This window comes from Elephas maximus, chromosome 7 (assembly GCF_024166365.1).
Source record: "Elephas maximus indicus isolate mEleMax1 chromosome 7, mEleMax1 primary haplotype, whole genome shotgun sequence".
NCBI lineage: Eukaryota > Metazoa > Chordata > Mammalia > Proboscidea > Elephantidae > Elephas > Elephas maximus.
The window spans coordinates 38698579-38723762 of record NC_064825.1 but is presented as its reverse complement, the minus strand read 5'-3'; the positions used below and the strand labels follow the sequence as shown (position 1 = coordinate 38723762).

The 25184-nt window shown below is 40.5% G+C and overlaps 1 protein-coding gene across 6 annotated transcripts in view; it reads right to left on the bottom strand.

Annotated features, from left to right (window-relative positions):
• PRCP (prolylcarboxypeptidase) overlaps positions 1-24882 on the bottom strand; it is a 103058-nt gene extending 78176 nt beyond the window's left edge. Inside the window, exons 1-2 of one of the 6 annotated variants that reach the window (XM_049889643.1) lie at positions 23592-23675; positions 1039-1084 (exon numbers count right to left, since the gene is read on the bottom strand). Coding sequence is in view for 2 of the 6 variants with exons in the window: in XM_049889642.1 (XP_049745599.1) it covers positions 23592-23765 (174 nt within the window). In the remaining 4 variants the exon portion in view is untranslated. Of the gene's footprint in view, positions 1-1038; positions 1085-15448; positions 15468-23591 lie in introns of those variants that run through there. The other 5 variants (XM_049889645.1, XM_049889642.1, XM_049889640.1 and 2 more) reach the window with 5 other exon arrangements.
• Positions 24883-25184: the final 302 nt, after the last annotated feature.

The window sequence follows — 25184 nt, the reverse complement described above, 5'->3', positions numbered from 1 at the left end:
CCTGCTCACAGTATAGGCTCAAAATTTGTTGAAGTAATTATTGCAAATACTTCCCCTGAGGAAAGAATTGCCATCAATAATTTCATCTGTGGTATTAAAAATAAAAAACAAAAAAAAAGCATGGAATTATATTACAACCATATGGATATTTTCACAGCATTTGGCATGTGAGCTTGGAGAACCTAAACGGCAGTTGGGGGAGTTTTAAACTCCAGCACAATTCTGTCCTTATTAAGGCAGTAAAAATAACGTAAGGTCGCCTTTAAATAAAGAATCTTCAATAAGGGAAAAGAACTGTCACATAGAATACAACCAAGAAAAGTTTTACCTCAAAGGCTCATTTCATTACCATAAAAAAAAAAATGGAAAACAAACAGCATATTCTGAGGGAAATTATTCAAGGGTCAAAATTATAGTTTGCTACCACCACTACTTACAACAGAATGTCCCTTCCCTTTGTGATTCTAATCCTTGCAGCCTACAATTAGAGGATAATGACAACTATTTGTAAATGACAGTGTTTTCATTCCATAGCCTAGGACCTCTTAGCACTTCCCATTTTTAAAATAGTCTTTTTTGGTCATTCCCAAGATGAATAAGTGCTTAAGAGGTGAATCTTCCTCCTTCTGATATCCAGCTGTTTTGCTCTGTTTAAAAACACAATCCAAGTCAGAAAACCTCAAAAACAGCCCTGCTGTTATGCAAGCACATAAACAAGGAGAAGGAAAACAAGATAGTGAACAAATAAAAGCTAAGGAAAACAAGAGGAGGAAATAAACGTGTATTCCTTCCACCTCCCCGTGCAAAAAAAATCACTCTGAAAGAAATGATTTGAAAGAAATATACAGGAAAGTAGGCTCAAACTGGGGAGAATCTGTAAGGCTCTGCTAAGAGACACCCAAGTCCCTTCTCCCCAAAACAGAATCATCATTCTTCCTACAACAGCATATAGTTTTCACCATGCAACTGTCCCTCCTCTGAACTCTCACGGGATATACCTCTTTGGCAATACATTACACGTGTCCTTCCATGCCTTACCTCTCCACGATGGGAGAAACACTCATCTATGTAAGGCCCAGAGACTCTAGATAAGGAAAAAAAAAAAAAAAAAAAGTGTATTTCAAAATGGAGGTTGTGATCCATTAGTGGGTTATGAAATCAATTTTGTGGGTCATGGTCAGCATTTTTCTTTAAAAAACTGCATGCTATCCAGCCACTAAGCTACACAATTGCATATTATTAAGCAACAAAGCTACAGAATTTGAAGTTCTTTTTATAAAGAAATTTTAAAAATCTAAGTGGCCTGAACCATTATGCCCCCATGGGTGAATTAGTTCTAGGGCATGCGTGCTCTCTACTTGAGGGACAACTACCTGTTATATTACATTCTAAGACGTAATTACAGTTCAGACAACAAAAGCAATCTCATAAAGTAGAGCAGAGTTAAAAACCAAATGAATGCTACAGACAGTAAGTACTATGGGAGCCCGGGGAAAGGACAGCTATGCTGGGCTGGGTCAGTCGAAGGTGGCTTCCCTTTAGAGGTGAGGTTTAAGCAGGGCCCAGTAAGAAGTCTATTAGAAGAGAGAAGAGGAGAAAAAAATATTGTGTAGGCTGCTTGGACTGAATCTGAAGGAGCAGAGGAACTGAACAGACTATTGTCATAGTTTAACCAGGAATTACATAGGCCTGTTTCAAGGTGGTTATCTTGGGGATGTACAGGAAAGAGCAGAAACTTGGAAGGAATCATGGAAAGGTCTTGGTGATTGATTGGATTTTGGTGTGGAGGTGAAGGTGAGAGAATTGGATGACTCCTAAGTTTTCCATCCTAGGTGGACAGGAAGAGAGTGTTATTATTAACAGAAATGTGAAAAAAATCAGAGGAATTTTAGAGTCTTATGTAACAACATTAATGTTGTTGTTAGGTGCTTTCAAGTCAATTCCACTCATGCCGACTCTATGTGACAAAACAGAACTGCCGCATAGGGTTTTCTTGGCTGTAATCTTTACGGAAGCAGGTCACCAGGTCTTTCTACTACAGAGCTGCTGGGTGAGTTCAAACCACCAACCTTTCGGTTAGCAGCCGAGCTCCTAACCATTTGCACCACCAAGGCTCCTTTAACAACATTAATATATGCTATAAAAGTTTAACTTCTTTTAGACACCTATACCTCTGAACCGCAGAGAGATATCCTTCACACGAAAGATGCTAAACAGTATAAGCAGCGTCCTATTCTTGTTTACTACCTGGGAGAACGAGGGTTGATACTCAACAAGTTTTTAAACTATTGGAATGCTTCCACTCACCAGCTGGCAAATAACTGTCTAAGCACCTTGAGAGACGGCACAATGGAGATAGTAGTCAATTACCCAGCCCGAGGAAGAGAAGCAAAGCAGTCCCATAAAGCTTCACAGGGAAGGTGATGTAAGACCTGAGCAGTGAAAGAAGAACAGGAGTTTACCAGGCAGAGAAGAAAGACAACCCATTCCGAGCAAAGAGATACCCACACTGTGTAAGCCACATACCAACATGCTGTGTACAAAACAAGGAGCCAACCAATCTGTAGCACCTGGCACATAACGTCAATAAAAAAATTAGAGGTTTTTTTCTAGCAGATTTAATTCTTTGATTATGCCTTAAAAAGCAGTCAAGATATCCTGAGAGGCAAAGGTCAGTCAGTTTGGAATTTAAAAAAAGAAGCACATGGAATCCATAATATCAACTAGAGTTACCTGCACTTGTCTGATGTGTAAGCAGAGAAGTGGGAAGCATGGTAAATGAATTGGAAAAGTGAAACAGGAGCAATAGAACACAGAAATCTCCCACTACTTTTCCAACTAACAGAGAAGAGTTTCCTGAAGGATGACATCTTTGAACAACAGAAGGGAAAAAATAACAACTATCCCAGAAGGGTCTTACAATAGTTTAAGTTGGAAAATATACGTGCAAGTACCTGGCAATGGCCTACAGAAAGTGAAGGCTTGATATGGCCATGTACCCTGAAGGTCAAAGAAGGATCTACAGAATAAATATCTGCAGAAGGAACAAGAGGAAAGAGTAAACGTATGTGTGTATTTGGCTGGGGTGGAGAGTGGGACGGAGAAAAAGTCTACAAATAAATGACTATCAATTCAAATTAATAAGAGAATTTACCAATGTTATAGAACCCTGGGAAGTCCTTCCAAAAATTTTTAAAGACCATGACCTGTATTTTTTGGAAAGTAGCCCCCGTGGCATCACAGCCAACATCTGTTTCACCATGTGATACTCACATTCGTCAGAGACAGACCAAAACACTAGCTGTACACTAGTAACAGCAACTGACTCTTCTATAACTTGCCTAATATAGGATATTTGCATTTAATATTTGTGATACCACAGAACAGGACACACACACAGAGTCATTCCTTCAGCTCAGTGCCACATTTACAGAGTTTGGTGCTCTGGCAGGCATCCCAGATCCACTGATGAGTGAGACATAAAGTTGCTGTCCTTGAAGAGCTTAAAGAGCAGTGCTCAGTAAATATGAATTTCCTTCTCTTTCAAAGGGTAGTTTGTTTTTTTTAGAAATTAAACTACATAAAACGGCAAACAATGAATCTGTTTTAGTCTGCACTGGCAGCATTGATCATTGTCATTTAAAATCAATTGTTCAAGAGAAAGGAAGCATCCCACGCCAAGGAGGAGGGAGTCACCATCACTGCTTTTTGAAATTGTTGTATAAGCTGCTCCCTCAAAGGAAGAGGCCGTCAATGCTCAGGAAGTGACAGGGGTTTCCGACAGGGTTTTCCGACAGTGTCTGCAGCATGACCCATGGTTCAAAATGCATAAAAATAAAAATTCACTGACAAATGATAACAAGTACTTCCTCACTTTCCTATCTGCTGAATCAGAGCCATTGTTTGGGTTGTAGTTTCTTGTTTAAATTAGGTTATTAAATCACAGTGATGCTGGCCAAGCATGCTAGTCATAACCCATCAGGAAAACCTGTCAAAAACATCAATCCTGTAGTCAAGGCTTAAATACACACACACACACACACAAACACACATACTTTTGCACTAACAAAACCTAATCAGTACTAAAGGGATTTTTTTTTTAACTTGGGGTTTTTTTTTTTTTTCCTTCCTTCTGAAAATTATAAATATCCTGTGATGTAGTAGAAAGAGGAGGGAATTTGAAGTCTGATTTGAGTTTGAGTGCCAACTCTGCCAACTATTAGCTATTTGAACTTCAACAAGTTACCTCATATCTCTGGGCCTGTTTTCTCATATGTACAATAAAATAAATAAATAACACCTATCCCTGAGAGGTCTCGATTTAAACTGAATGATACATACACAAGTGCCCAGCAAGGGCCTGCAGAAAGTGAGGGCTTTATATATATTATTATGTATTAGCATGCATCTTGCAAGTCCAAAGCCACTGTCAAACATACACACACATATACAACAATGTATGTTATCAATGTTTGATGCTGCCACTTTAGAGGAAGAAATTATAATAAAAAACTTTAGCAATTTGTTCTGAGTGTTCATTAACAAAACCATGGGCTTGCCAAGTGAAACTTAAGAAAATAAAAAACTTTTGCTGCCACCATGGAACCAATGAAAGCAACAGGGCAGTGACTTGGTCAGTGATAGCCACTTACACACCAAATATGATGTGGCCTAGTAAAGCTTCTGCTTAATATGCTTTTGATTTTGACTTTCTGTCCAGTTATCAATCACCAGTGCTGTGATATAGGTAATATACCTGTAGTACACAATTATCGCTGTATAAATTGAGAAGCGCACAAATACATATACCGCACAAATAAAACATGACAGCTTTGGATACTTCCCTTAGAAAGAATACTTCTAAGTAATCTATGATACTATTTTTATCACTTCATATGTTTAAGATTCTAAATCCAGCCCTCAAGGGACTCTTTAATTCCTCTTAGGTGGCAGAATAATATAATTACAAACAAAGTCCAGGATTCTCATATAAGCGGTGACAGGAGACTAGCTTAAATTTTCAGTCTAACATTCTTTAAAATTATTACACATTATTAAACAGAAGAATGAACAATTATTCTAAACATCATGTCTAAAGATGAGAGCTGTAACCAGCCTTTGAAAGAAAACAAAATACCTAGGTAAGGGTATTCACTAATCCAGAGGCTGGTAGGTTTTCAAAAGCAGAGTGCCAAACAGGTAACACCTGTCTCTTTTCGTTACTGAGCAGGAGGGGGCATAAAAGGACCTTTCCACGTAGAGTGGAAGACGAATGTATGGCAGTGACAAGCCCATGTAGCATAGATAGGGGACATTTACATTAACTCTTTATTAACTTACTGCAAACCAAATTTTATACACAGACTGTTGGGAAAGCTTAAAATGGAGAATTGTCTAATGGAATTAGGGTAAACTGTACTAAGCATCAAGCTTAAGGGGGCAATATTCTGTAGTAGGGATCTCACTCCTGCCTCACCAATTTAGTCTCATCCTTTATTCTCTTGGATTGTACCTTTTTGCGATGGTCAATGGAGTTCCCTTAACATTCTCCGTTCTATGACTATCTCATAGTCCATTTTATTATGTCATAGTCTAAAATACATGATAGCTCATTTTAGCTTAGTCCCTTTCTCTGATAGGGGTTAAGTCCCCTTCTCTGGTAGGGGTCAAGTTGGAAGAATCCCTATATTTGTTTTTGGATGATGTCATTATGGTATAAGTCTATCTTTGCTATAATAGATTCCAACAGACATTGGAGAGGTCTATATTATACTGAGCAGGTCTCGTGGGAGTTGCTGAGTCAAGGATTTAGATGGGTACTTTTCAAGTGGCTGGTACGAAATATTACAGCATGTCAAGAGCTCATGAGAGCACCAGATAAGGCCCCCAAAGATAGACTCAACAGTTTATCCTTTCAACCTTGAAAATAGCCCAACCTGCTAATTATGAGATGTAAGTTGATAGTGTGATGGAGTTTAAGGGTGGAGGAGGAAAGAATGAAAAAGGAGATTGGGAATGGCCATGAAATGTGGTGAGGGATTTGGGAAAGCTTAGTTCTGAGATTTGAGCATTGCCTATTCCATGATACCAACAACATCATGTCAACGAAGATTCCCAGGATGAAAGCCAGATGGGTCTCTGCCTTGACTGTGTTACCTCAAGAGGCTACTGCTGCTGAGAGGATATCTTGGTAACATTAGTGCAGGCCTTGCTTAGAACAGCCTCTTTAATTCACCCCACTTCTCATACTTTGGAATCAAACATTCCAAGAGGACAAAATGTTACAATCACTTCCGAAAAATATCTGGCAATTTCTCATAAAACTAAACAAATTTCTACCTTGTGACCCAGCAATCCTACTCCTAGGTATTTATTCAAGTGAAACAAAGTATATGTCCACAAAAAGACTTGTAAAAAATGTTCATAGTTGCCAAAAACATGAAACAGCCCAGGTGTTCATCAACAGGAAAATGGAGAATTGTGGTATATTTACAGAATGAGTTACCGCGCAGAAAAGAGTTCACATAGGAGGTTTGAACTACTATCGTTGGAAAGGGCTGCTTACAACGCTGGTCCTTGGCTGACGTCTGGGAACTTGGATTTTGGGAGAGTTCCCACTACTCTAACTGATGAGAGAGGCTCACTATGCCTAAACTATTTATAAAAACCATGTGGCTTATGCTGAACACTGATTTTCCTTCTGGCAGTCTGGAATTCTGGTGCACGCTAGGCAGAGGATGCCTACATAACCAGCCTCCACTAAAACCCTGGGCACTGAGTCTCTAATGGGCTTCCCTGGTAGATAACATTTCTTACATGTTGTCATAACTCGTTGCTGAGGGAATTAAGTGTGTCCTGTGTGACTCCACTGAGAGAGGGCCCTTGGAAGCTTGTGCTTAGCTTCCCCCGGGGTTTGCCCCATGTGCTTTTTCCCTTTGCTGACTATGCTTCTGTCATGGATTGAATTGTGTCCCCCCAAAATATCTGTGAACTTCGCTAGGTCATGATACCCAGTATTCCATTGTCATCCGATGTGATTTCCCTATGTGTTGTAAATCCTATCACTACGATATAATGAGATGGATTACTGGCAGTTATACTGATGAGATCTACAAGATTAGATAGTGTCTTAAGCTAATCTCCTTTGAGGCATGGGGGGCCTCATACCACCAAGAACGCAGTGCCGGGAACAGAGCACATCCTTTAAACCGGAGGTTCCTACACTAAGATGCTCCCAGACCAAGGGAAGACTGATGGCAAGGACCTTCTTCCAGGGATGACAGAGAGAGAAAGCTTTCCCCTGGAGCTGGCGCCTTGAATTTGGGCTTGTAACCTACTAGAATGTGAGATAATAAATTTCTCTTTGTTAAAGCCATCCACTGGTGGTATTTCTGTTGTGGCAGCACTAGATGACCAAGACAGCTTTGTATCCTTTCACCGTAATAAATCATGGTCATGTGCACAACCATATGATGAGGCCTGTGAGTCTTCCTAGTGAATCATTAAACCTGGGGGTAATCTTGGGAACCCCTAACACAATTACTATTGAGGAATAAAAAGGAACAACACTCACATAGGCTACAAAGTAGATGGCTCTTGCAAACATTATACTAAGTGAAAGAAACTTTATATGACAGCACGTACAGGTAGTCCCCGACTTACGATGGGTTTCTTTTCCGATGACTCCCTTATAAGTCAGTTCTGACGTAAGTCAAATACCTCTCTTTTTTTTTCGGTTTTCACTATCATTGCCTTTTATTATCAGTACCTTTATAAATCTGATCTTTGAACATCTGAGAATAATAACATCAGCAAATTATGCACTGCAACGCTGTATGTAGTACATACTACTAATGATAAAATGTATTAAACAACAAAAAATCCAGAGAGTCATCATGTTCGGTTCGTTGTGACTTGAATACCTTATAAACTGGGGGCTACCCGTAGTAAATTCCACTTATCTGAGGCATTTAGAAGAGGCAAAACTAATCTATGGGGAAAATAATCAAAATACTGATTGCCAGGGGAGGTGGGGACTGACTGGAAAGGAGCATGGTAATCACACAATACTGGGAATCATTGACACACATTTTTGGAGGGAACACAAAATTGCAGGAACTTTCTAGGAATATTCTTTATATCCTGAGAGGGGTATGGATTACATACCAAAAAAACCCATTGCCGTTGAGTCAGTTCTGACTCTCAGGGACCCTATAGGACACAGTAGAACTGCCCCATAGGGCTTCCAAGGAGCACCTGGTGGATTCGAACTGCCAACCTTTTGGTTAACAGCTGTAGCTCTTAACCGCTATGCCACCAGGGTTTCCATGGATTACATAGGTATATATGCATTTGTCGAAAATCATGAAATGACACACTTAAGATTTGTGCACTTCACTGTATGTAAATTTTACTTCAAAAAAAAAAAGAAAGAAACCTTAAACAAATATTGAACTCCAGTTAATACCACACATTTAGGGCGAAGTGACTGATCTCCAAAATTTAGTTTGAAATGCTTCCAGAAAAATAAGATGGATGGGTGGATGGATAGAGGGATGGATAAACAGAAAGTTATATGAAAGGCAAATACAGCAAAGTATTCATTGTAGAATCTAGGTGATAGTATATGGATATTCACTGTACACTTCTTTCAACTTTTCTGTATGTTGGAACAGTTTCAAAATACAATAAAGCTCAGGGTGGGGATACACGGGGTGAGGGATGGGGAGAGTGCCCATCCCAGGAAATGGACCATGCTCCAAGCTTCAGATTAGCTGCGTCAAAAGTTTTTATAACTCCTTACAAAGCAACTATAAGTACCTAAGCTTAGTTATCATTCCTATGAACAACAAATAAATACAACAGAAAGCATACAGACCTGAGAGCTAGAAGAACTGGTTCTAGTCTCCACTTTACCACTATTTATGTGACCTCTGGTTCTTTAACCTCTCTGGCTCTCACTTTTCCAACTGTAAAGATAGAGTTATACTAAATGTTCTACAATATCCCTTCTAGTTTTCAAATTTGTGATTCAAACTGTCAAGTTTCACAGTCTGCTGCTAATATAGGTCATATGTATTTAAAGTTCTTCTTTCCATAACACATAGCCAAAGTCAGAAGAAATAAAGTTCTGTATCATTGAAACCCCCATTGGTTTTTCTGCTCTCAAAATTACCCAACCTGGTATTAGGAGAATTGAATTTCCTCCTAATTCCCCAATTTTATTACTTTCTAATCTAGATCCCCTTAATAAATAAATGTAACTTCTACAACTATATATCAGGCCATGAATTACAAAATCTTCAGTCTATTCCAGAAATACAGCCAGTAGTGAGGCAACATAGTGTAAGGGCTCTAATGTCAACAGAGCTGGGTTTAAATCTTGGCTGTATTGTTTATCAGCTATAAGATCATGGCTAAATTACTTCACCTTCGAGCGCTTTATTCCTCTAAAAACAAGAATAGTACCTCTCTGCAGAGTGAAAGATAATCACATTGGTCACTTATGCAGAGCCTGTAACGTGACAAATGCAGAACCACAATGCCCTGGTCAACAAAGCAGTGCTCTGACCCACACCAGTCAACACCAAGTTATGTTCTTAAAGTCAGTGAAAGCTGCAAAGAAGGAATACCTACACGATGCACGTGTAAATCGAAGTAGGGACAATACCAGCTTCACAGTGCTGAGAACCCACCTCTAGCCACATTTTTCCTTACCCACCAAGTTCCAGTCTTTCTGGCCTTTTAGGTTCTCCAACATGGCCTGCTTTTTCCCAACTTAGGATCTCGTACATGATATACACTCTCCCTAAAGAGAAATCTCTATTAGTTTCTTAGGGCTGCCATAACAAAGTACCACAAACTGGGTACCTCATAATTATGGAGGCTAGAAGCCTGAAATCAAGGTGTCAGCAGGGCCATGTTCCCTTCAAAGGCTCTAGGGAAGAATTTATTCTTGTCTCTACTAGCTTTCCAGTGCTTAGCGGCAATCCTTCGGGTTCCTTGGCTTGAGGACTCATAATTCCAATCTCTTCCTCTGTCATCAGGTGGCGTTTTCCCCTATGTATCTGTGTCTCCAAATTTCTCTCTTCATATAAGAACACTCATCATTGGATTAGGCCCCACCCTAATCTACCGTGACCTCATCCTAACTTGATTACATTTGCAAAGATCCTATTCCAATGGTTCCAGGTGACCATAAATTTTAGGGGGATGCTATTCAACTCAGTATATTTTTCACTACCTTCTCTTGGCTAACTCTTATTCATCCTTCTGGTCTCTACTTTAATACCACTGCCACCTAAAGCTCCAGACTTAGGATACCATTGCAGATCCCATAACATCTTGCACTTCTTTGAAACACACAACATACCTGTAAATACTTGTCACTGTCTTCTTTCCCACTGAACTGTAAGCTTTGCTTACAACTTATCCCCAGCCAGGGACAGATTACTCAATAAGCAAGGTACGCACAGGCTTCATTGTGCTTACTTACTAATCTGTAGTGAACAATTTCACCTGGTTTTCACCATATCAACCCTGGAGAAATTGTTCACTACAGATTAGTAAGTAAGCACAATGAAGCCTGTGCATACCTTACTGTAAGCCGGTGCATACCGTGCTTCCTGGTTAGTCCACCCCTGTCCCCAGCTATTCAAACAGGTTATGGCACATACGATGAGTTCAATAAACGTTTGTTGAATGAACATAGGATTGTACTGCTTCAATATGTGAATGTTAGATAACACGATCGTATCTACCACAACAGAAGTGATGCTTCATCCTACCATATTGCAGGGCTGGCTGCTCAGAGAAGGTAGCTAAGAAAATCTGACTTTAACAAGGCTGCCGTTTCCTAACCCATGTGGGCAATCTTCACAACATAACAGCAAGAGAGATAACGTCATGGGCTTGAAAACTTGTGGGCCTGGCAGTCACAGCCGCTTTTTCTCTTCAGTCTCAGCATCACAGGACAGCTTGGAACTGACGTGTACATAATAAAAAGAAAGGGTTTACAAATATACATAGTTGACTCGTGTTTGCAAATAAATGCCAAAATTATAAAAAGTTACTGCCTGCATTTTAGCTCTCTGCTAAGTATGAGTGGCACACAGCTATCCCAGAAGTAGGCTTTCCCCTTAAACGAAACAAAGAAAACAAAACAGGACCTGTTGCATTCCCTGCCATGACCCTATCTCTGTAGATGTGCTGGAGAAAGATGTCTATTGACCAGTACAGATGATCAGCTGCAGCTGCCTGACCACCAAAAGGAGAGAACAAGAACAATTAGGCCTGTTTTTATTTGTCTGATATTGAACCTTGCTCCCCAAAAGGATATGACAGCGTTAGGAACTAAGTTTCCACATTCCTCACCCCAACACACATGTGTATTTTCCACAGTATAGCCTTCCTTACCTCAATGTGTAGGGAGGTGGGAAAAGGGGGAGGGAAAAAATACAGATTACAATTCAATAAACATTTATGAAGACAGTACTCTACATTAAACAATGTGTGTGTGCGATGGAGAACTATGGACATTTACAAGACAGAGTTCCTCCTTTAAAAGGGTAATAAAACAAAGGTATGACAAATTATAACACAGGACTAGAGTCAGACACATGCCATGAGAGGAAGTACAAAGCAAGCTCTGACCTACTGCACACTCTCTGGGGAAGTAAAAAATGGTTCATGGAGGAGGTACAGTTTGAGATGTGCCTTTAAGATGGACGGGATTGATAAAGGAAGGAGGGGCTTTGGGAGGGAGACATTCCAGGCAAAGGGAACAATGTGGGCTAAGGCACAGAGACAGGAAAGGAATGGGCATGTGTGGAGAATAGATTAGCAAGCTGAAAAGATGAGATGGGGCCAGAGAATGGAAGGCCTTGAATACCCCAGAACTTTGTTCTTAATAAAGCACACAATAAGGAGTCAACGCAGGATTCAAGCAGGAGAGTGATATAACTGGGTAAGAGGGTATTTCGTGTGACAACCTATGGGGCTGCAGCAGGGGGGGAACTACAGGAAGCAAGAAGGACCAGTAAAGAGGAGACTTATCTAGTAGTCCTGCCAGGCTGTGGTAGGAACTGCAACATGGGCATGGGTCATACAAGTAAAAATGACAGATACATTCCGAGATAGAATCAACTCAACTTGGTAATTACAAGGAGTAGGGAAGAAAGAGGATGGCACAAGACTGGCAGTGTTTCCTTCTGTTGTGCATAGGGTTGCTATGAGTCGGAACCTACTTGACGGCAGCTAACAACTGGGAAGAAAGAAGAGTCAAGAATAACTGTGACACTTCAAGTTTTAGGGACTTTGTACTTTCTGCTCCTATTCGAGTCAAATGCCCCTTCCTCAAAGAGACCTTCCTGACATAAAGCCTCTCCCATCCACTGTACCCCATATTTACACACATATCACACTGGTTACTTCCTTCATAGCAACGATTACAATCTCTAATTATCTTATTTAAAGTTGGTTTATTACCTATTTCTTTCCAAACCAGAAAATAAGCTCCACATGAGCAGTTCATCTGTTCTTTCCAGAACCACACCTGGCACATACACAGACCCTCCACAAATATTTTTATTAATGATAATAGTGCCACCAGGATAAAAATGGATGCAAATCATCATCTGAGCAGGTGACTCTGGTTTCAGAACTACAGAGCTTCCAAGCAGAAACATCGGGAGACAGACTGGAGTAGTGATTAAAACACACCATCAGTTCAAAAAAATGATTATACAACAAACAAACAACCCAGTTAAAAAATGGGCAAAAAATTTGAATAGACATTTCTCCAAAGAAGATAGACAAATGGCTAATAAGCACATGAAAGAACGTTCAATATCACTAGTCATTAGGGAAATGCAAATCAGAGCCACAATGAGGTATCACTTCATACCCACTATGATAGCCATCACCCAAAAAAAGAAAAATAACAAGTTTTGCTGAAGACGTGAAAAAATTGGAACCCTTGCCTGTTGCTAGTGCAAATGTAAAACGGTTCAACTGCTGTAGAACGCAGCTTGGTGGTTCCTCAAAAAGTTAATCATAGAATTACCATAAAACCCAAAAAGTCCACTCCTAGGTATATGCCCTAAAGAACTGAAAACAGGTACTCAAAAAAAGTCCACCAACAGATGAACGAATAAGCAAATTGTGATACAGCCATACAGTGAAATATTATTCAGTCATAAAAGGAATGAAAGACTGATATATGCTACAACATGGATAAACCTTGAAAACATTATGCTAAGTGAAAGAGGCCAGACACAAAAGGTAACACATTGTATAATCCATTTATATGAAATGTCTACAATAGGCAAATCTGTAGTGATTAAAAGCTACAGCTGCTAACGAAAAGGTTGGCAGTTCACATCCACCAGGCGCTCCTTGGAAACCATATGGGGCAGTTCTATTCTGTCCTATAGGGTCCCTACGAGTCAGAATCGACTCTATGGCAACAGGTTTAGGTTTGGTTTGGGGGCTAGGAGAAGGGGAGAGTGAGAAAAAACTGTCTAATGGGTACATGGTTTTATTTTGGAATGATGGAAATGTTTTGGAACAAGACAGAGGTGGTGGTCACACAACATTGTAAATGTACTAGATGCCGCTGAATTGTTCAATTTAATACGGTTAATTTTATGTTATGTGAATTTCACCACAATAAAAAATTTTAATTGATTGCAAATTTTTTTAAGTATGTAAAAAAGCCTAGCATAATGACTAGGCCAGAGTATATAATCAACGTATTCACTCATTTGCTGTTCATAAACAATAATTAGGGCTTTTCTTAAATTATGAACCAAAAAGAAAACATTTTTATAAATCCTGCTGTCACATACATAGTCTCTAAATAGGTAATAAAAAATATCAATGCAGAATGGTCCTTTTTGATGAACAATTATCCAGCAACTTACCAAACCAGACTTTAAATGTTTTTTCTTCATATAAATCTCTATACCAATGTTGTTTCTATTTATTGAAAAAAAAGCTATGAAAAACAATTATTTTAATCACTAAATGACAGTATGAATAAATAAATTCTTTTATCATATGTTTCAATGTTTATATTCATCAGGTCAGTAAACTATTTATCATAATGGCAAATTGAGGAAGAGACTATTAAATAGACCAGCTTCATTTCAAGAATATGTTTTGACACAATCTATCAGTTGCAGCCATATGAATGCCAAGCCACTACAAATTTGTTTCATCAGTGCTTTTCCATGTCTTTCAGATATAAATTTGAGTAGGTACAATTGGAATGGTCAACAAACACAATGTGAAGTCCTCCAAGATGTAATCATCTCTGACTCCCAAGACCTCACCCAGTGTCTGATATATAAAAGGTATTGGACTAACACTGAATAGGTGGGTGGATAAGGAGCCCTGGTGGTGCAGTGGTTAGAACCCACCAGCCACTCCACAGGAGAAAGACGTGGCAGTCTGCTTCCGTAAAGATTTAAAGCCTTCAAAACCCTATGGGGCAGCTCTACTCTGTCCTATAAGACCACTATGAGTTGCAATCAACTTCACAGCTGTGGGTTTCATTTTGGTTTGGTAGGTGGGTGGATGGGTGGATAAGTAACTAAGTATGGTAGTCATCAGCGCTGTTTCTCCTTCTAGGCACTCCAGAGTTCCCCTACTCCCTTGTGGTTGGGTATAGCCATGTAACCAGTTCTGACAATGAATAATGAGAGGAAGTGATATAACTTATTTCCAGGCTGGGAGCATTTAAACACTGGTACAAAAACCCTCCTTGTCCATTTTCCACTGCTACAGTGTTTGTAAAAGCATATGTTGAGAGGATACCTCCACTGGGCCTTTCATCTTTGAATAAATGTGATGACCAGAGCTCCCTGCTCCTCTCATTGGACATTAAAGTATGAGTCAAATTTTTGTGGGGTTAAATCATTGAAACTTTGGAGTTTTGCTACAGCAACATAACCTAGCCTATCCTGACTAGTACAACAAACAAGGTAATGACATTCATTGTAGCAGTAAAAATTTATCAGAGTTTATTTTCAGTAGAACAAAAACAGATAAGCAGCATACCTTGAACATGTAACTTAACCTCTCTGTATGACAGTTCTCTCACTTACAAAGTGGGATAATAACAGTATCTACCTCATAGGGCAGTTGTAGGAATTAAGTAACAGAATATTAAGTGCTTAGCATAGAACCTAAGGCATATGAAATTTTCACTAAATGGTAGCAATTATTATCATGATGATGATCATCATTATTATTGATGCATTTAGACACTTATGCCTGCATATTTCATTTTCTTTTCCACCTCTTATTCCTAGTTCATTTTAACTCACAGTCAATTTTTTTCAATTCAAACCATCTTTATTGAGAGCTCATGTAGGAGGCACCATGCAAGGCACTGGGAATGAAGACAAATAAGATAAAACTTACATATTCAAGATCTTTTCCTTACCTATGGTTCTTCTTTCTTGTCCAACCCACTGAAAACAAAGCAAACTTTAAAATCATAAACATAAATACAATGCTTTATGCTATAAATACTGTGTCAATGGTAAAGCTAATTCTTAATTTAAAAAACACTTCACATGTTTCTGCGTCTTATTCAAAGTCAAGATGGAAAAATTGGCTAGATCCAATTCACTGAAGGCAGTTAACAGTAGACATAATACAGAGCCTATGCCCTTGTGCCTACTACCCCTAATGCAATGCAATGTAGACACAGCACTCAGGAAACAGAATTACAGATGCATCAGAGATCAACAGATCCAATCTTTTTATCTTACAAATTAGTAGACTGAAATCTAGAGAGTCAGGCAACTTACCCCAGGTCGTGAACTGAGTTAGAGGCAGAGCTGATCCTAGAACCCAAAGCTTCAAAATGTGTTAAGTACTTAAACCCCCTAAAGCACAAAGTCCCCACAATCTGCTGACAGAAGGATATAAACAAGACAGTGCAAAACGTAAAATTAATTTTTACTGAAATTGTATTTTAGCATTAACCATGGTAACAGAGGCTGGTAAAATACTGAAAACTCAGCGATCAGAAAGTGTTAGATTTATAACACTATTATCAAGAAGAGAAGGTACTTGCAAAAATCTAAAAGGATACAATTCTTATATTTTTCCCCTCCACATTTTACCAAAACTCAAAGTATCATAGAAAAAAAAAAAAAAGAAATAGCTTCAAAGGCCTCTCTTTATGTATCAGAATCCTGTGCAAAAGAAAATGACTTCAAGTAAGGAAAAAAAAAAGTAAACGCCTCTGCCACAGCCTGCAAAATTATATCCCACTGACAGAAAAAAACACGTATGTATTATTTACGTAACAGAAAAAAGTCCACACAGATTTTTATGTTTTCCAGAGTAATATACCATGGACTACCAGAAGAACAAACAAATCTGCCTTAGAAGAAGTACAACCAGAATGCTCCTCAGACGTAAGGATGGCAGAACTTTGTCTCATGTACTTTGGACTCGTTATCAGTAGGGACCAGTCCCTGGAGAAGGACATCATGCCTGTAAAGTAGAGGGTCAGTGACAAGGAGGAAGACGCTCAATGAGATGGATTGTCACAGTGGCTGCAACAATAGGCTCAAGCATAGCAATGACTGTGAGGACGGTGCAGGACCAGGCAGCGTTTCATTCTGTTGTACACAGGGTCACTATGAGTCGGAACCAACTCAATGGCACCTAACAACAGTAACAACAGATTATTTTAGGTATGGTTAGAAATGACTTAAATATTTTTTCTGAGTGAAAGGGGGGTAAATTAAAGTCATATACATTAAGAAACTGTAAGATAAAATAAAATTAATATTTATCATTTATTGTTTATTAAGTAATACACATTATGCTAAGTAAGCACTTTATACATACCACATTTCACAACAAATCTGTGAGATGATAATCATCCCCATTTTACTGATGATGAAATGGAGGCTCAGAAAGGTTAAGTGACTTGTCTGAAGTTACACAGGTAGTGGCAAAAACAGGATTCTGTCCCAAACCTGTTTGTCTCTAAAGGCTGTGCTCTTCACTACTATCGTATTCAAGCTCTAAGACCAAATCAAGTTCCTGATCCTCCAGAATTCAGATCGAGGTCAATTCGTCATATCTAAGCAGTGAACTACATGGTCTCTAAGACCCCTTCCAACAATGATTCTACGTTGCTGGAAATAGAACTCAGTTCAGAATTCACATATTTGTGAGAGCATACCCGAGGCCTCAGAGGAAAGCCATCAATAAGTAAACCGCTAATAAATGGAGAAGTTGAAAAACAATAAAAACATGAGGAGGTGGAACAGCCGTAGGTCCTTCCAAGAGGCCCAACCACAACTACTTTCATCAGGGCAACTGTGACAAAAGTGGAAAAGGGAATAAAAGCTAAGAAATTTCCTGAATACAACCAAACACTTTGAGGGCCAGAGTAGCAGGGGTGGGGGTCTGGGGACCATGGTTTCAGGGGACATCTAGGTCAACTGGCATAACAAAGTATATTAAGAAAATGTTCTGCATCCCACTTTGGTGAGTGGTGTCTGGCATCCCAAAAGCTAGCAAGTGGCAATCTAAGATGCATCAGTTGGTCTCAACCCACCTGGAGCAAAGAAGAATGAAGAACACCAAAGACACAAGGAAAATATGAGCCCAAGAGAAAGAAAGGGCCACATAAACCAGAGACTCCATTAACCTGAGACCGGAAGATCTAGATGGTGCCTGTCTACCACCAATGACTGCCCTGAACAATGGTACAGGAGAAAAGTGGGATGCAGACCTCAAATTCTAGTAAAAAGACCAGCCTTAATGGTCTGACTCAGACTGGGTGGGCTCCAGAGATCATGGTCCCCAGGCTCTCTGTTAGCCCAAAACTAAAACATTCCTGAAGGCAACTCTTCAGACAAAGATTAGACTGGACTGTAAGACATAAAATGATATTGGTGAGGCGTGTGCTTCTTAGCTCAAGTAGACATGTGAGATTCTGTGGCTTGCTACTGTCTGGAGGTGAGATGAGAAGGCAGACAGGGACAGGAGCAGGTTGAACGGACACGGGAAATACAGGGTAGAGAGAAGGAGTGTGCTGTCACATTGTAGGGAGAGCAACTAGGGTCATATTACAATGTGTGCCTAAGTGTGTGTATGAGAGACTGACTTGAATTGTAAACTTTCACTTAAACCACAATAAAAAAGTTCCTTTTCAGCTGTCTGAATTTGTTTCATTTGTTATTTTAAGGATGGAGTGGGGAAAAAAAAAGTGGAAAAGGGGAAACTAGAATAGGAATTGAAAGCAGAACTGAAAATCTCACAGCAGACAAGGAAGTAGCTGTGGGAAGCCTCTTGCAGGAGTCAGAGGCCATAAGCTGAGTTAACAAAACAGGGCCAAGGTGCAGAGTTCTAACATAAGCATTAATCAGTAATTGAAAGGAATAGTTGGGAACAGATGACTGACCACTATCTTCTAGAAGAGGCATTATCACAACTGCCATGTGTTTGGATTAATCTGAAATGTGTAACCACTGTGTAGAGAACATGGTTTTACAGTAGAGAGAGGAAGAAACTACCAGCATTTACTCTATTAATTTCCTTAAGTTCCTACCATATTCCAGGCACTGTGAATGTGCTTTCATTTGTTACCATATTTAACCTTCAAAACAACCTTGGTAGATACTGCTCCCTACTTTACCACTGAGAAAAATGGTGGTCTGGAAAGAACCATGTTTCTTCCCCACTACATCACACAGTAAAATACCCTTGGGACTTACCTTCTCACCTGAAAAGGGAGACAAGGGACAGGGAACGAAACGTAGTGAAACACTGTAACTACGTTCCATGCATCCCACGGAGCCCTTTACAACAATGGCATCACACGTGTACCCACAGCCTCAATGTATCCAAGTGATATGCTATCTTTTCTCTCGTCTCCTGATTCTGTTAGCCCCAACTAAAAAATCTTTGGACCAGAAAATGGCAACTAATATAACTATTATTAGGCAATAAATATATACGTGGAAATTTTTCTCAAAAAAAAAAAAACTCAATTGGAAAGAAAACCAAATATCCCTACCAAATCAACATTTGAGGAAGAAGGAAGAAAAATAACTTGTGAAGAATGGAAAGAAAAGAAACAAAAAATTAGGATAGTGAATGGACTCACAGGTTCATATACCTGGTAACAGCTCAAACCAGCTGGTAACAGGATATAAGTGATTCAAAGTCTCCAACAATCAAGTTAGTGCACTCTAGTAGCCCATCTGGGCGTACTGAAACAAAACAAGAAGAAAAGACTGAGTGAGCAAATATAAAATAAATCATTACAATAACTTATAGATGGCTCAGAGACAGCAGTCGATATCAAATCACATAAAGAAGTAGACCATGATTGCTTCTACAAACCCCCAGATCAAAGAATCAAGACCTTTCCCAGATGAAGACATATTCCTGGAATTGCCAGATGTAGAATATAAAAAACTAATATACAGAATGCTTCAAGACATCAGGGATGAACTTAGGAATGAAATAAGGCAATGTACAGAAAAAGCCAAGGAACACACAGATAAAGCAGTTGAAGAAATCAAAAAGATTATTCAAGAACATAGTGAAAAATTTAATAAGCTGCAAGAATCCATAGAGAGACAGCATTCAGAAATTCAAAAGATTAACAATAAAATTATAGAATTTGACAACTCAATAGGAAGTCAGAGAAGCAGAACTGAGGAACTGTAATGCAGAACTGGGGAGATGGAGGATGAGGCAGTTGGCACCAATATATTTCAAGAAAAATCAGATAAAAGAATTAAAAAAAATGAAGAAACCCTAAGACTCATGTGGGACTCTATCAGAAAGAATAACTTGCGCGTGATTGGAATTCCAGAACATGGAGGGATAACACAAAATACAGAGAGAGTAGCGAACAGTTGTTGGCAGAAAACTTCCCTGGCATTATGAAAGATAAAAGGATATCTATCCAAGATGCTCATCGAATCCCATACAAGACAGATCCCAAAAGAAAATCACCAAGACACATTATCATCAAACTTGCCAAAACCAAAAATAAAGAGAAAATTTTAAGAGCAGCCAGGGATATGTGAAAAGTCACCTACAAAGGAAAATCACTAAGAATAAGTTCAGACTACTCGGCAGAAACCTTGCAGGCAAGAAGGCAATGGGATGACATATATAGAGCTCTGAAGGAGAAAAATTGCCAGCCAAGAATCATACATCCAGCAAAACTCCCTCTCGAATATGAAGGTGAAATATGAAGTCATTTACAGATAAACGCAAGCTTAGAGAATTTGCTAAAACCAAACCAAAGCTACAAGAATTACTAAAGGAAATTCTTTGGTCAGAACTTCAATAATATCAGACATCAACACAACACGAGGACGCAGAACAGAACATCCTGATATCAACTCAGATAGGGAAATCACAAAAACAAAATAAGATTAATTTTTAAAAAAAGCCCAAAATAGGGAATCATTGATGTCATTATGTAAAAGATTACAATAATCAATAAAGAGGGACTAAATACAGGAAGCATAGATCTTCCACATGGAGAGGAAATCAAGGCGATATAGAGAGATACAAGTTAGGTTTTTACTTAGAAAAATAGGGGTAAATATTAAGGTAACCACAAAGAGGACTAACAATTCCATACTTCAAAATAAAAACCAAGATAAACATAACGACTCAGCAAAAATAAATTCAACTCCAGTGAAAATGAAGAACACACAATTTACAAAGAAACAAAAAATGACTTGTGTCAATCAAATAATAGTAGCCTTTGCTTTGTTTAGGTTTCCTTTGGATAGTTATTCACTCACTCTCTCAACACTTTACATATTCACTGACTCTCTCAACAAACTTTACAATTTTTATGGTCTCAGGTAGGTATTGGAGAGTACTATCTAGCTGGACGGACAAAAAACAAAATAGTAAGTGTGCAGGTAAAAAAAGACCAACTAAATTGTCCTAAAGAAGTCCAGAAGGCTTCACAGAAGAGGTGACATTTGAGCTGGGAATAGAAATATGAGTTTAACAAGTAGAGAAGAGGAATAGCATTCCAGGCAGAATTTCTGCTACAGTAAAATTCACTTGGGTCTGTGCTCTATGTTGCTAAAAATGTATGTGTATGGAGGTGGAGAGGGGGATTTGTGGGAGGATATGAAGCTGGAAAGGTTAGCTAGGGTCATGTGGTAAGGAACAATGGATTCCATGCCAAGAGGTTTGGCCTTATCCTACAAGCAATCAGTTAAGAAAGAGTTGTAAGCAGGGAAAGGAAACGGCCATGGGCCAAGGCTTTTTACCAAGACCACTCAGGGAGACCGTGGGCATATGATCACAGCTAGGATTAGCTCAGTCAGTCAAACATAACTACAGATAAAGATCATCATAAAACTTGACAAAAACTAAACTTCAAACAAAAACCAAGTCTTACCAAGTTTACGTTAAAATCACGTGCTCTAACTAAAAAAAAAAAATTAAAGTTGAATTTACACAGCCCCAACTAAAAATCTATGGTCCAGAAAATGGCAACTAATATAACTATTATTAGGCAATAAATACATGTGTGGAAATTTTTCTCAAAAAAAAAAAAAAAAAGAAAGAAAACTCCCTTGGAACTGATGTAACGAAAATTATTATTACAGTAGTAAATACATATGTGGAATATGTATCCTAAAATATAAGGATGTTTGTCCTAAATATAAACCACAGGACCAAAGATAGCTGAAAAAAGACAAATAGATTTTGCAAATTACCAAAACAGAGAAAGAACTGGCCTTAACATATATTTCTAAAGAGTGAAGTGGCTAAGAAAAGAACTTACAACGAAGGGATATAAGTTAGGAACTAACAGATCGTTCAACCCCTTCTACAGTTCTATTCCTCCTTTTCTTGCTGATAGTTCTTTCTCATCATTCCCAAAGGGATTTTACAAATTCTTTAGTCAAATAGTTTTCCAATTTTCCTTTAGCAATGAAACCCTGAAGATATACAGATAAAACAGATAAAGCAGAGTGCTCTGGTTGAAAAGGGTCAGGGAAGGTGGGAGTGCTCGAGCACCCTAACCTGGCCTCCACTTTGGCCTTCACCCACTATCCCTCTACCACAGCTCCCCAAAAAGCCCTTAATTTTCTCCAGTAAAGTATGAAACACGCTGGTCCTAGTCCAAATGTTTCAATTTATAAATACAGAAATTGCAGCCAGGAGAGTTAAGTGAGTTAACTGAGGAAAGGACCTCCATTTCCTGGTGCCTCTACTAAAGTTAAAACACTTTCTCTTGCTCATAAACTCTAATTCAAACAGCTGTGTTAAAAATGGTTCCTTATAAGCTATTCAGGAAGTACCTGCCATCCCTCTACCCCAAATTTCCAATCGAAATTCACATAGGGCAGTAACCATGCATTTAATAAGTGCCTACTCAAGGCCAGTACTTTGCTACCCAACCCAGTGCCATCGGTACTTTGCTAGGAATGTGTTATTTGCTCTTATTTTAACCATCGCCACAATCCAGATCAAGAAACTGGGCTCAGAGAGATATTATAACCTGCACAAGGTCACACAGCTAGCAGGGTGGAGTTCCGGTCTGTCTGACTCCTAAATATAAGCTTTAGACACTCTCACTATTTCTAATCCCAACCTTTTCCAGATCTCTGCCTATGTCTACACAGGCTCCCAGAAATGCAGAGCTGTAAGGAACTGTCATTTACACAGTACCTACTTTCACATCCAGGCTTGGTGGGAAATACCCAATCTTGCTAACCACCTCAGCATCAAGCCTACCTTAAACCTCTAAACTCAATGTTCAGAGCCAAAGAGACACTAACCCCCCCTACCCTCACTACCACCACCAAATCTTTACATATACCTACCACATCCTTTACAAGCATGGGTTTCATATTTTCAGTCATTCAGAGAATGGGGAAGGTCAAATACTCTTAATAAAAGGGCTACAGAACCAACTTTGAGGCGAGCATGAGATGGAAGGCTGACATTTTAGGTTGGATAAAAAAAAAAGGCTGGCATTTTAGATTGGATAGATATTAGATATTATCTAACAGGTAAAGTTTATTAGAACTTGTATTTGGGGATGCCTACAAAAGATGACTGTCACCGTGGAGTTGGGGCCATTGTTGGCATTATGTAATTTGAATGGGGCGAAGGGGTCAAGAGGGTTTGGACTGGGGCGTCTTTGGGGAGCAAGGAGAGTTGAAGTGACAGTCACGGCCAATTACAGAAGAGCCTGAATCAAGAGTGTGGAGTCAGGGACTGTATTAAATTACTGGTAATGGGAGGAGAGATTTTAAACAGAACTGGGACTAGGAGCCACCCTCTGGAAAGTGTGTGCCAATGGCCTGACAGGTCCCAGGCATTCCAAAAAAAAAAAAAAAACCAAACCCTCCCAGGCGTTAAGGGGGTCTGAATTTCGGCGTGCAGGCTAGGGCGGGGGTGAGGAGGCAGAATTTGGGAAGTCCGGAGATGTGTTGGTGCCAGGGCTGTACCGGGCTCGGGTCCGGGCGGTTGGACCCAGGGCAGCGAAGCTCCAACTACCACCCGCCCACACACACACACACCCGCACCCCTCGCCCTTCCCGACCGCTCACCTTCTGTTTGAAGTAGAGAATCGAGTAGTTCCTGGCTACAGAGGGGCGGGATGTGGGTCTGGTTGGCAAGTGCAGGCGGCCGAGGTACCTTAGGGCCGGCGATCGGGAAATGGCGGCCCCGGGCGCCAGGAGTGGCAAGAGCAGAAACAGAAGCAGGAGGGAGAAGACCCCCATGGCTCAGGCTGGCGGCTGCTGTGCGGGTGAAAGAGCCGGAGGGAGGTGAGCAGACTCGCGCGGCCTGAGCCCAGCCCTGCCCGAAGCTCCGCCCGCTGCGGCCCGGCTCCTCCCCCAGGAAACCCAAAGCCACTCTGCCCCACAGTGCCGCCGACTTAACCCAGGTCACCCCACTCAGGCAGCCCCAGGCCCCGAAGGCACCGCCTCCACTCTACACTTCTCCGGTGTCATCCTCTCCTCAGAGCTCACCTTCATTGCTGCCAGCCAGCAAGTCTGCTTCTACCACCCTAGGGGTACCTCCTACTTCCCTGCCACATCCTACCATCTTTACCTAGATCTCGCACCAAACCCACGTCTTGGCCAGGTCAGCCCATATATCCGCCTCACCGCCAAAGCCTACCCTAGTCGCCTCAGTTCTATTGCCACACTCCTACCCTCCGCAAACCTCACGTAATGGTAATAGCTGCCGTGACAACTCTCGATCGTTCACTACATGTAGCCATTGTATCACTAGGCAGGATGGCACACACATATCTCATCTAATTCAGTCACCACAGCAATCTTGTGCGCCCTGTACGATTGTTATTCCCATTTACGCTGTTGTTAAGTGCCCTTGAGTTGGTTCCGACTCATAGGGACCTATGTAGAACAGAAGGAGACACTGCAGGTCGTGTGCCATCCTCACAATCCTTGCTACGTTTGAGTCCGCTGTTACAGCCACTGTGTCAATCCATCTCCTTAACGGTCTTCCTCTTTTTCTTTGATCCTCTAGTTTACCACGCAATTCCGATTTATAAAAAAAGGAAATTAAAGTTAGGAGAAGTGCGGTGACACGCACTGGGTCACTCTGGTAACGAGAAGTAGAGCCTGACTTTGCAGGCCGCTTGGTCTGGCTCCCAAAACTGGGCTGCTTCCACCCCACCTCCATGCCATTCCCTATGGTATGCGGTTCTTGAATCACCCCCGGCCCAAGTCGCCCCGGAATCCTGCTGGCTCTTAGTCCCTTCATACAGGTTACGCCCCTTTTCTTCTCCAGGCTCCGCGTAGCTGGCTCCAGTCCCCGCATCCTTCCCTCTCTCCCCCCGAACCGAGCTATTCCTCTCAGACAGCGCCCCCTTTCGCCTTCACGATTCCGCCAGCTCTCCACTCAGCTTCCACTCCCCATTCCAAGCACGCCGCCGCCCCAGTCTGCTCCCACCCCTCCTTGGGCTCCCCTACGCCCAGCTGGCGCAGCGCTACCCTAACATCAACCTTACAGACTGCACCATTGCTCCACCCGTCAGGGAAACACACTCCCCCAGCCACTCTCCCTTCCCCCAGTTTAACAAAAATGGTCTCTCCCAAGTCCTCGCAGGATATCATCGCTAACCCAAAACGCCCGCGGCGCCTACTTCTGATTGGTTCTGAAGTGCCACGCCA